The following is a 13,193-nucleotide window of genomic DNA, read 5'->3' on the forward strand; positions in this document are numbered from 1 at the left end:
AACTTAAAAATTATAGTTATCTAAGGCCATTTAGTGCAGGGGAAAACAGCCCCTCATACCTCAGTAGTCACTAAGTAGGCTTTTCTGTATTACAGCAAGATAGTTCCAAATGATGATCTTGATTCATCAAGGCTAAATTAAAGTATATATACTTTGCTTATTTTAGAAAAAAAATGTAATGGTTTTGGAAGAAATTAAATATGAAAAGGACAAAGTTTTAAGTAAATACTTTTTTGTGTGCTTTTCTGGTTAAAACTTTAGCCATCCAAAACACTCACCCATGGAGATGAACTCAGTCTCTGGGGGTTCCACATATGCATGATCTTACTGAAATATCTTTCGTGTGTCTCCAGCAAATAAGCTAAGGCTCCACACATTCTACAGAAAGGGCTAGGCATCTCTAATTACTAAGCTGAAATAATTTTTATGCAGATGGCCTTTTCTTTATGTTTCAAAAAAGAGCATTTGACAGAAATTACTTGTGGACTTTCACAGTAGCAACTTTCTCAGATTCTTTTCCCTGGGACTTGGTGTTAGGACTGTTTACCCAGGTGGGCCCCAAGGGCTGACACTTTGATTCTCATGGTGTCACCTGTGGTTCTTTCATAGTGCCACCTGTAATTTTCTGGGCAAAACACTGGAATTGGGTCTGGTTTGCACATTAAAAAAAAAAAAAAAGCTTTTTCTAAGTTATCCTCATAAGTTAGTATGAACCCAAGTGCTAATCCATTGTATACTGACTCAGTACCACAAATATTGAATTAAATGACTGATAGGAGTCAAGAAGTGGGCAATTGCAGATACTGTAGAGAGAGAACGTGTAGAATCCAGCACCGTCAGAGGTCAACCAGTCAAATACCAGGGCTGGATTTTTCAAAGAACCAGATAATGCCAGTTTTACGACCATTAATAACATTTCAGTTATATAAACAAAGATAAGAGTAATAAAAAATAAATTCTCCTTCTCAGTGTAATCTGATTGCCAAGAGGGTTCAGAAACGAACTTTCTCACTGTGCACGTGGCATTGCATAATGGACCAGTGATCATTCTGCAGCCCCCTCCCCAACCTTCCATTTCCCTTTTATGGACAGTCCTTAATTCTGCCAGATCTCTAAGCTATTCCAGGGAAGCAGTTTCTTTGGTCTCCCCTTTAAAGCTCTTTGATTGTGCCTCTGGTAGTTAATGCACCAAATGGTCTTTAGGGGTATTTCATACGTGTGCTCTGCAGCTAATCAGAGTGCCTTGGCCCACTGATTTCCTACTTCTGTGTTTTCCACATGTTCAAGGGCTCAGTTCAAACACCAGGCCCACCAACTTCTGGAAAGGCATGGTAGAGCTCAGCTCTGATTTGGGTGTCTGCCTCAAACAGAGATTTTCCAAAGGATATCCTGTAGTAGATGAATCATTCCATTAGGCCAGGTTCACTCTTCAAACCAGGAAGCAGAGTGCCTGCTGTGTAGGGAAACTCAGATAAAGTTGTTGTGGCTGTGCTCGGAGCACTTGTAAATATTGTTGTCAGTGTCTTTGATACAGGTTCCATCAAGATAGTATGTAAACACTGACAGGTTAATTATGTGTTTTAAAGCTATGTTTATTGAGAGCTGATGGGAAGGCTGTGAAATTAGTCCTTTACATATCGCAGTGACAGTTTCCTCCCCAATGTCTTCCCCAGCTGATTACTCCTCATGCCATCCGCGTGCAGACCCCTCCTCGGCACATCCCTGGTGTTGTAGAAGTCACATTGTCCTACAAATCGAAACAGTTCTGCAAAGGGACACCGGGAAGATTCATTTACACAGGTAAGAACCACCGCAGATGATGGACACAGAGCTTTTCCTTGGCCTTGTGGGTATTTTACTTTATCTTGTATGTTTACGTGTGCATTTTATTTTAAAATCTAGTTTCTAGGACCCTCTTGCTTAGTCCATTTCACCGTATGTATGACCAAATGACTTGCTATTATTATTATCATCATTATTTTAAGAATTCATCTGGGTGTCCATGTTGAATGAGAGGATCAGTAGAAAAAATTGGTTGAGAAATAAGGAAAGGGGGATGAAGTGCTAGACAATTCGGAGTCTCTCTGGATGTTAAGCCCTCTGCCTTGGGGTTTATTTGCTTTAGGGAGTACGGATGTGCTTTAATGAACAGTACAACTTCCTTCTAGCCTGGTCATAGCTAGAAAATTGGTAGTTTCCTATTTCATTCTGGGTTTGTACTTTCTTCTCCGGTAAACTGCATTTTGCCCTCCCCGAACAGCCTTACCTACCTGCCTTGCGGTAAGAAACTAGGGTTGCAGAGTGAAGGTGAATTGACCACCCATCAGATGGAGAGAACCAGGCAGGTTCCCTGTGGAAATGCAAGTACACAGCCTAAGTGTCCAATTGTACTTTAGGAGATCCTCAGATTGTAATGTGCTAGCCAAACCCCCACGGATCTTTCTATAATTCAGATTCTGATTCAGTAGGTCTGGGTAGGACCTGAGACTCTGCCTCTCTAACAAGCTCCCAGGGGAGGCTGATGATCTTGGTCCGTGGACTGCACTGGGAGTAGTGACATTCTTGGCCCTCTGCTTTACTACCTGTCATCCCTAGGTAGCTGTCTCCAGGAACTTGTCCCACGTTTCCTTCTTCAATCAGTAGAGGACCACAGGCCTGACTAAGTATAGAGCATATGTTGCTTTCACACAAAGAAGCTCTAGAGCAGTGAAGAGATAACTCTGTTAACATATCCTAATTATAACCATACAATTAAATGGACAAATTTTATTTTGCTGTGACATTTTACCTCAAAGCATCTTTCCTTTTGTATTTTAAAACTAGGAACAAAACCAACCATACTTGTTAGTCTCAATTTCTCTCTCGCTCTCTCTCTCTCCTTCTCTCCCAAAATTATAAAAACAATTAATGCATCCTGACCCTTGGAAATGCCTCCCAGCCCTTTAAACAAAATGCAGGTTTGGTGCCTGCCTGACGATTAGTTTTAGTTAATTGAAAATTATAGGATTGACCCAAGAGGAGAATTTTGTTTGCACTCCGATCACTTTTACAAATTAAGGAAAATTACCACAATTTTGTTTAGCTAAGGTTTCACACTGAGTTCAAGAAATTAGCTCAGCCATCCCAACAAAGTCAGCACTTTGTTAGTGAGCACTTGAAAAAATAATAGTCTATCTGGAGTTTTGTGGTGTATACAAACGAAGCATAGAGAAAGCTATGATGCTTTATAGAAGTAGGCCAAGTGTTTTTAATTAGGCTCATTGGTTCAGCGTAAGTTTTGAAGAACAATCAAACTAGCAGATTAGCTGTTTCTTTTAAAGCTAGGATTTCTTGCCATTCATTTTTCCCATGAGAACTTCCACATAGCACTATTTTTTTTTTTTACAAGCCTCATTATGGGCCTGCAGGAAAAGGACCAATTGAAACTTCTGATACTGTAACATTCCCCACCATCATTCCGATGGATGGGAGTTTTTCACAATGTTCCTCACTGAACTCGGTGTTCTGGAACATATTACAAAACCACAGAGGCCAAATGTTTTCTCTGAGGAGTTTGGACTCTGTTTTTGGCCAAAAACATTTAGGCCTTGCTGGCTGCTTATTTACTCTGCTATTAAGAACAAGAAAAAGGAGAAGAAAAAGAAGAAGAAGAAAATGCTTGTGTGGTGGGAGGTACAAGAGGCAATCAGGCATGATTCCGCTTTGGTGACAACATCCCTGCCCATTAATGGTTCCATTTTGTGGTCAGGTCTCATTTAGAAGAAATTATTTTTAATCAGTGTTCAACAAAATATCCCCTTGAGCCACCTGGCCATAAAAGTTAAAAAAAAAAAATCATCCCCACTAAATTACTTAAGTTCTCAAAAGAAAATAGCTAGGGACCCATTATGATTTGGAATTTTTTTAACCATTAAAAAAATTGCCATCAATTTAAGAAATCACGTCTTGGAAAACCTGTATCATACAGGAATTGGGATCAAAGATAAAAGCGCACAGATTTGCAAGTCTAGCAAAGTAGTTAGGGCTAAGAGAGAGAAATCCTGGGTGTGCACGCACGTGTGTACGTGTGCAGGAAATTTAAAGTCTGAAAAAATGCTTCTTCTGATCTTGCCTTAAACTGTGGGAAATAGACAAGAAGATATAGTCTTTTAAGTATTTTAGGGGAGAGTTTAACTTCTCTCCGTGTTAGAGAAATAAAATTTTGAAGAAATTAGCACAGAAACTTCTCCACTGATAGAGTTGGCTATTAGCTTGCTGTGACATTACATCATTTCTAACAAAGGGGAATCTCTGTTAATTGGTGAACTACACATGGCCTCTTGATTAGCATTAAATGCCCTACTCAGGGTCACTTGTTCATGGCTGGTGCTTCTGATTTACTCAGTTTACCTCTGTGCTTGTTACCACTTACCAACCAAGGCAGAGATGGGTCATAAAACCTTTCTGTTCTTTTTTCTTTCTTTCTTTCTTTCTTTCTTTCTTTCTTTCTTTCTTTCTTTCTTTCTTTCTTTCTTTCTTTCTTTCTTTCTTTCTTTCTTTCTTTCTTTCTATATATATATATATTTTATTATGTTATGTTAATCACCATACATTACATCATTAGTTTTTGATGTAGTGTTCCATGGTTCATTGTTTGCGTATAACACCCAGTGCTCCATGCAGAACGTGCCCTCTTTAATACCCATATCCAAACAACCACTCAGGTCATCATAAACGGGCAGTCATCCTTTTCCGTCTGCCCACAGAAGCTCCCACTTCATTTTCTTTAACTTCCACAGCATTTCAGGATGTGAAGCTTGATTTTCTGGACAGGCTGAGCCAACCTCCTGTTTCTTAGTGGAATGTCACTTGGAATTTTTCCCTTAAAAAAAAATCAGGGAAATATCCAGGGACTGAAAACTCACAGCCCCAACTTAAGCACTGTTGTAGTTTTCTGAGTGTGTGAGGGAGTTTGGGTGTGTATATGTGGAAGTCTCTAAAAATCCATAATTGTTTAAAAAAAAACTGAGACAGGAACAGCATGGCCTAATCTATGCAAATAAAGGCAGACTTTTTGGGGAGGGAGGAAAGAATTTGACTAAACACAGATTGCCTGCAAGCTGGCTCCACTTGTAAGGAGTGGGAACGCTGCTCTCCATCATCGGTTCTTCAGATCAGGGACACAGGAGGAATTCTTAGCCGCCAGATGTGCGTGTCTCTGTGTTCGCCCAATCAGTAAGGGAGCAAAGTGAATCCCAACTTGATCAGAACAAATAGTACTTCCCAGATCTTACTTCTTGTGCCCAGTTATTCTTATGTAAATTCGGGGCAAAGTTGACTTTAAATTTTAAATAATGTTTCCTGATAGAAGGCAACAAAACCCCTTTCTAATGACAGGACTGTTTTCAAAGCCCTCTCCTGGTGTCTGATCCTTCAGTCCTACAGGAAGTAAGTCCACCATAAACTCCCAGTGCCATGGAAAGAGGTCTCCCCAGTACCTTTGTTCTTCTCCCAGCTTGTTTTCCTGCAGTTGTCACATCTTTAAGCGAGGTGGATCTTTTAGAATTGTGATCTCTCCCACTAAGCTTTAAGTAACCTTGGGAGCTGATAAAGGACTCTAAGGAAGCTTTAGATGCTTCTTCAAAGTTCTAGAATTGGTTTCCCTGATAAGAAGTGGCCAAATCCAGTTTTACATCATTGCAGTTCTTCCTCCTCTGGAAAGGTTGCTATCTTTGGAGAGACTGTGACTGGGAGAGTAAGCCACCAGGATGGTGTCTGACTAGCTCAGGTGTGCACAGAGAGCTGTGGGCGCCGGCCCGCCCTCAAGCTGGTGAAAGCTCCAGTGAATGATCATGTCACAGTTCAGACTGTGGTTAGGCCACTTCTCAGATCATTCTATCACCAGGTTCCGCTGTTCTAAGGATTTTTCGCCAAATTTCCTGCCCTTGGGGAAGAACTAACTCAAATTTCTGTTAGTCTCAGAATTAACTTTGAAACGAAAATTCTTCCTGGAAATACTTCCTGTAATGTACCTCATGCCCAAAACAACTTTGCATGTAGGAGGGGCCACCTTGGCTGAATGTGCTCTGTGGGACTTGATGACATGTACCATGTCTTTCAAGTTTTCCTTTTTTTCTCACTATTCCTTTTGTTTTCTCCTTCTTCCCTTTTTCTTCCTTCATCCCCCCCACCTCCTTTTCTTTTCTCCTCCCATTCTTTCCTCTCTCACTCCCAAGGAGACAATATGACCTAATGATTAAGGGCTTGGGTTCAAGAAGTGCTGGGTGTAGATGGAATGCTCAGCTCTTCCACTTACTATGGAGGTTATTTTGGGGACATCATGCGATGGCTCTGAACCACAGTTGCCTATTCTTTACAAGGGAATAATTCCTTGCCAGGGTTTGTTTTAGTATCAGGGAAATATATGTAAAGCACTTTTCATGAGCTAGTATGAGCACCAGCCAGATACTAGTGGTTTCCATAAATAAATGATGGCCATTATTATTCATTCATTCATTCATTCATTGCTGAGTCCCTACCATGGTGTAAATATTTTATGTGTATTGTTTATCTTCACCATCATTTCCTAGAGGTCTAAGAAATGTCCTGTAGGATTTTTAGTAACAAAACTGTAGACATCCATAAATAAAAGAAACAAGTAACACCAATCAACTGCAAATAAAAAGAGCAAAGTATGAATAAGGTAGCAAGAAAAAGAGATTTATAAATACTAATATAACTATTTTGATGTAACAAATACTTTCTCAGGAATAGCCTCAAACAATAAATATTTTAATAAGGCAGCCCTGATTTATAAAGTTCTCTGGTGCTGGTTTTTCAGGAAAAACACACACGTGTCTTCTTGTTTCCATTCAAATTTCAGCCCTTCCTCTGGAGGCCATAGTAAATGGGTACGGTCCATCACCAGCCTCTTCAACAAAGGTGTTTGGGTTATAATTCAATTTCAGGTTCAAAAGTTTCAAGACCAGAAACCTCTGTTTCTAGTTCTTGAAAACCTCCTCCCCAAATGAAGGCTGCCACCATGGGGATAAACAAAGTCGTCACTTGTAAGGCAAACTAAAGAGTTCGTACCTAATGAATCTCATGTTCGTTAGCCTCTTTTTATACTAATTAATTGTCAGGTTAGGCTTCTGAAAAGCCACTGTCATAACATTACCCTGCATAGAAAGCTTCCCCTTTTGCCCACTGTATATGAGATATGGCCCAACCCCTATGCTTGGCCCACTTCATGGCTTCCTGTGCAGTCAGCTTCACTCAAACCTAGGCCACAAGCTTACTTCATATTTAGCAATTCTGGACATGGTAATTCCCTTATAAGATCAGGCTCAAACTCTTTTTCCCCTCTGAAGTGTTTTCTAGCCACTTTAGTATAGTGGGCAGAGCACTGGGCTGAGAACAAGGAAGCCTGGTAGCCCGAGCTCTGCTGCTAACTGGCTGTGAGTTGTGGGACACATTGCTTCCATGGTCCACATTCTAGTTTCTTCAATGTAAAATGAGCCAATTGCACTAGGTGACTTTGATGTTCCCTATGGCTCATCTTGATTAACTAGAAGAGTTTATATCCTTGGATCTCTTTTGTTGCATGTGCTTAGGCCATTCATTTATCATTCCCTTCCTTATGCCTTCAGATCTCTTGTTCTATTCTTAAGTACGCAAATCACAAAAAGTCCACATGCTCTATAAGGAAAGAGTTATCCCTCCCTGATCTTATATTATATTGTACACTGTGTTGAAGCAACTTGACTCAGTACCTTACTTGCAATAGATGTTCTCTAATAATTGATTGACACATTGCGTAGGATCAATGGGTCCTCATTGATTTTTGTGCTCTGGATGACATGGAATGTAAATAAGAGCTGTTAATTAAGAATCTATCCCCTTTCACTTGAAGTTTTACACACAGGAGAACATAGTAGTGGGGTTTCTGTTAAAAAAAAATATGGGTTGGATCTGTATCATAAAAATTCTTCTTTCTCACATGTAAGATGGGAATATTTTAATAGTACCTGCCTATAGCAGGAGAGGAAGAATGAAGGGGAGTAAGTCAGAGGGGGAGATGAACCAGGAGAGATGATGGACTCTGAAAAATAAACTGAGGTTTCTAGAGGGGAGGAGGGTGGGGGGATGGGTTGGCCTGGTGATGGGTATTAAGGAGGGCACATTCTGCATGGAGCACTGGGTGTTATGAACAAACAATGAATCATGGAACACTACACCAAAACAAATGATGTAATATATGGTGATTAACATAACAATAAAAAAAGTTTAAAAAAAATAGTACCTGCCTATATCTAAGAAATAAATGGATCAATATAGGTAATGCAGTGCTGATTGTGCATGGTACAGTGTGAGTGCTCCCTAAAAGTAAACTCAAAGAGAGAGAAGCAGATAATAAGAACATTTTCAAAAATCATTAGAGCAAATTTTGGTTGGTATTAAATATGTGTCAGCTTTCATCATGATTAAATAAATTGTTTCTTTCTAGTCAGTAGAGTAGGAATCAAAAGGTCTGGGTTCTAATTACTAGTACTTCCTTTTGTCCATTCATTTGGCTTATAAATATTTGTGGATTGCCTGTTCTATTCTAGACAATGTTCTAAACCATTTTGGGCAATATTCTAAAACAGCATTGAGCAAAACAAGACACAGTCCCTGTTCTCATTGATCTTATGGTCTACAAGGGAATGTAAATGTTTATAAGTTTACTATTTCAAATTTGGTGAGTGTCCAAAAAGATAGGAACTGAGTTCCAAAAAGCACATATAAAAAAAAGATACCCCAACCAGTCTGTTAGAGATATTTTTCCTCAGGAAATTATGAGCTGAGGTTTGAAGGATGATTAAAAGTTAATCTGGCAATAGATGGAGAGTGGGAGAAGGGTGGGATTAGAGAAAGAGAATGAGTGTTCCAGCACAGAGGCTGTGTAAAAAGGCATTTAAATGGAGCACATGTGGCATCCTGGAAGGCTGGAAAAATTCTAGCGAGGCTGCAAGATTAAGAGAGAGGTGAATGGTGACAAAGAACACTGGTGAAGTGGGCAGGGACAAGCTTGTGCAAAGTCTTATAAGCCATGGGGAGGAGTTTAGTTGTCATCTTAAGAACAATGGGCAGTCCTTGAAGTGTCAGGAAGGGCAATGGATGTGACTAGATTTGCTTTTGGGAAAAAAGCAAAAGCAAAAATGTCTGGCTGGCTGGCACATTGAAACCCAGAATGGATATTGGAAGACCAGTTAGGAGGTCATTGCAGTGGTCTAGGAGAGAGATTTGGTGGCTTTGATTCAGGTGGTAATGGGTGGAGATAGAATGAAGTGACAGAATTCAAGAGGTATTGAAGAGGAAATAGACAAGGCCTGGATCTGGGTTGGACACAGGGGTGAGGGAGAGAGAGGGCTTAAGGCTACTAGGCCTTTGGCTTCTTCAGCCTAATGGATGAAGGGGCCATTCTTCCTCTGAGCTTCCCCAGGGTCTTGTGAGTATCAGTGAAAGAAAGAATGGGCATGAAAATGTTCTGCCAAGGGTAATGTTCTACATGTATGTTAATTGTTAGGAAGACAGGCCTAAGCAAACTCAGGAAGAATCAGGAAAGGAAGGCAAGAGTGTTTTCTCTTCTATCAGATTGTTTTCACTTAGGATTCAGCTGAGAGAGGGCTGTGTAGTGAACACTTGACTAGCAGTTCTGCCTTAGCGGTGTCCTAATTGGAAAAGATTCAAGAAGAAAGAAAAATTAACAGGCTGCTCCTGTCCACATGTCTTGAATATTACTCCAAATGAGCCATTCACACACAAAGAAAAGAATTCAAGGCAGAGAGAATATTTATTCTTTTTGCTTTTGCGATCCAAAGGGCAAATCTCAAGCCTCTTCTCCTCGGCTGAAGGGAGTTTTTTCACAAAATGTGATTGCTCCTGATATGTTGAAGTGATTGGTGATCCCGAACCCTCTGGTGTTTGTAAAGTTAAACACTCTTGGTGCCATAATGGGGACAACAGCAACAAGAATTACTAAAAGTACCCATTGTACTTCTGTGACATCTATAAAATGAAAGCCGTTTCTGCAAAGAATAAAGCTGGTCTGAAGGAAGCATATTATTTTGCATATTTTATGTACATACTTTCCAAGAAATATGACCTTTATTTCCTATTTGGAGTGGAGTGTAATCAGGACTTGAGTAGCTAGTGTAACAGGATCATTAAAAAGGATATTTTCACTGACATTAGAGGTCTAAATGGCCACTAGGCCTTATATACAACCTTGGCTTTTTCCTGTCTACCCAGAGTTAATAAGTGATAAGGCCGGGAGAGAGATAAATCACAGAAATCCCTGTCCAAAGAAAACATATTGACTACAGCCAGGCAAATAACAGACCATAACCAACGGTCCCATTCATCATTCATGTAATAGGGATATAAAGTATTTCCTACCAATGAAACCATATAGAAGGAAAAGGCAGATAAGCTTCCCCAATCTTAGGCATGTGATTTGGTTATTAAGGGACATGAACTATTTGTCACATGGCTTTAATCTTTAAGATGTGTTGCCATTTCTAAACTATAAATTTCTGGTCGAGGATTAGAAAGCTATTAACAATAAAGGTAGGAACTGAGCTTTATATGTATTCTTGCCAACATAATGCAACACTATAGTCTTGAACCTCTAATCTATTTAGTTTGATATAACATGATTTGGTTTTCAAAGCCAATAAACTATTTGGAGGTCTTCAAGGCTTTTGTTTTTGTTTTTATCCAGCATCATGATAAATTAACCCTTCAGTTTTTTAACTATGTATGTTGAAACTTTCTCTAATATCCTAGGGGGTGGAGTGGGTAACTAAATTTTTTTCTTTTTCTCCTTTTTTTTTTTAAAGATTTTATTTATTTATTTGACACAGAGAGAGAGAGAGATCACAAGTAGGCAGACAGGCAGAGGGAGAGGGAGAAGCAGGCTCCCTGCTGAGCACAGAGCCCCGATATGGGGCTCGATCCCAGGATGCTGGGATCATGACCCAAGCTGAAGGCAGACGCTTAACTGACTGAGCCACCAGGCGCCCCCTTTGTCTCCTTTTCTAAAGCTTACTCCAAATGTTTGGTGGAGGGTTATTTTCTGGTTTTTGTTTTTGTGTGCACATTTGCAGTAGTGTGGTTGCTAGTCTTTCTGTTCCTTGTTAACTAAGTGATGTGGTGCCCACTAGAGCACTAAAACTTGTTTTTCTTTGTTGCAATGTAGTACATACTGATTTCAGATAATTTCAAAAGTATCAATTGAAAAATTATTAAAATAATATTAAAATTGCTGCCATTTCTACCAGTTTTTAAAACATTAAACACTCAAAAAATGTTAGCTGTTAATATTTTTAATGGCATATGTCTTTCTTCTTCATATGCATGTATTTGCCTCATTACCAAAATAGGGTGAGACCTCACATCATATTGTGTGATTTGCTTTTTCACTTAGCAATATGTAGGAAACATATGTAAGAAACAATAGGTGTTATAAATTTAAAACAATTTTTAGTCTTTAGTAATCATTCCACATCTTAGTAGAATCTTGGTAGAATCTTATTCCATAATCTCATCTTGTTGTAGCATAGATACCTTGAATTTGGGTTCTGGTGGTCTCTTTTTGTTCCTGAAAGTCTCCAGAACAGATCAGTAGTCCTATACCCACATTCCTTGGTGTACACTTTGGTTGGGACTCATCAACCAACCCCAAATGAGTGAGTGCACATAGCTCCAAAGGCCTCACATCTCAGAGGGCCTGATGTCTCAGAGGTTGGTTCCAGGTCCCAAACTCACATTCAACTACAGAATGTGGAGCTGTTTGTTTTCAACTCGAACCACCCTGGGGGTCGATGAGTTCCATAAATTTTTCCCCTTGCCATGTGAAGCATTTCCATACTTTCCATACTAAAAATGGGAACTCCTGTAAGAGGCTTAACATTTCTGAAACCGAATCAAGTCCAAAATTAAAACAATTAGGTAGGAAATTTAGGTCCCTCCCTGCAACCCCCCTCCCCAGGATAGCAACATTCCCTGCTAGAGTTTTGAACTTTTCTTTTCTCTCTTCTCTCTGCTGCTTTCCACCCCAGTGGGCTTCTGACAACCTTTCTGCAGTTTTATCTTATCATCACCTCCTTTTCCACACTTTTTTTTTTACACTGTCTTCTCTTTCAATCTTCCTCTCTGTGTTACCGAAATGTAAAACATTCCACCCCCCTCCCCCTGACAAGCTGTGTGAGGCTGGCTCTACTATTAGCCCATTTTATAAGAAAACTTAGTGAGGTAAAGTGACTTCCCCAGGGTAATGTAGCTGATAAAAGGAGGAGCCAGGATTTGCACCATGGTTGAGGGAAACCAGAGCCTGCAAAGTGGTAAACCTCCTGGGGTGCTACTTTAGCTCATTCATTTTTGGAATTTTGTGATTCCCTCAAATTTGATTGTTGGTGATGGGAGACGGTGGGTATTTCGAGGACATGTGAGGTCTGACAGGAATTGAAGCTATATGTGTGTGTGTGTGAGTGTGTGTGTGTATGCGTGTTGTGTGTATAGATATAGATATAGATGTAATTTTATTTAATTAATTAATTAAGTTTTTTGAGAGAGAGAGAAAGGGGAGGAGGGGCCTAGGGAGAGAGAGAGAGAAAATCCCAAGCAGACACCCTCTTGAGCCCCGAGCCCCACATGGGGTTCAACCTCATGACCCTGAGATCATGACCTGAGCCAAAATCAAGAGTTGGAGGTTCAACTGACTGAGCCACTCAGGAGCCCACCCCCTCTTTTTTTAGAGAGAGAGAGAGAGGAAACCTTCCATATTTTAAACAAGTCCTATCATTATGAACATAATGCACACTCACACAGAAAATTTTAAAAACACAGAAAGTATGAAGAGATCCATTATCCCATCCATCAGAAACAATCATTATTAATATTTTTTAGTCTTCTAATATTTTTGTGTTACTCTTGTGAATTTTTATCAGAGTGAATCACAACAGGCTTATATAATTTTGCATCCTTCTTTTAATTTAAATGGTAAAGTAAACATTTCCTCTGCTAATTCCAATTCTTGCTAAGTGCATTTTATCAGGTATATAATAGTCCATTTTGTGGCTGCATCATAATTTAGTCAGTCCCCTATTGTTGGATAGCCACATCTTTTCTTTCATAGAACTTTTAACATTGTATATGCCAGAGTAGAACAT

General features: G+C 39.7%; 1 protein-coding gene across 5 annotated transcripts in view; it reads left to right on the forward strand.

Moving 5' to 3' along the window:
• The window catches only part of EBF1 (EBF transcription factor 1), a 391,542-nt gene that overhangs the window by 312,414 nt on the left and 65,935 nt on the right, over positions 1-13,193 (forward strand). For all 5 annotated transcript variants that reach the window (XM_027605969.1, XM_027605968.1, XM_027605970.1 and 2 more), the window contains exon 10: positions 1,674-1,800. In XM_027605969.1, coding sequence (XP_027461770.1) covers positions 1,674-1,800 — 127 coding nt within the window. The remainder of the gene's footprint in view (positions 1-1,673; positions 1,801-13,193) is intronic.

Source organism: Zalophus californianus, chromosome 5 (assembly GCF_009762305.2).
Source record: "Zalophus californianus isolate mZalCal1 chromosome 5, mZalCal1.pri.v2, whole genome shotgun sequence".
Lineage (NCBI taxonomy): Eukaryota > Metazoa > Chordata > Mammalia > Carnivora > Otariidae > Zalophus > Zalophus californianus.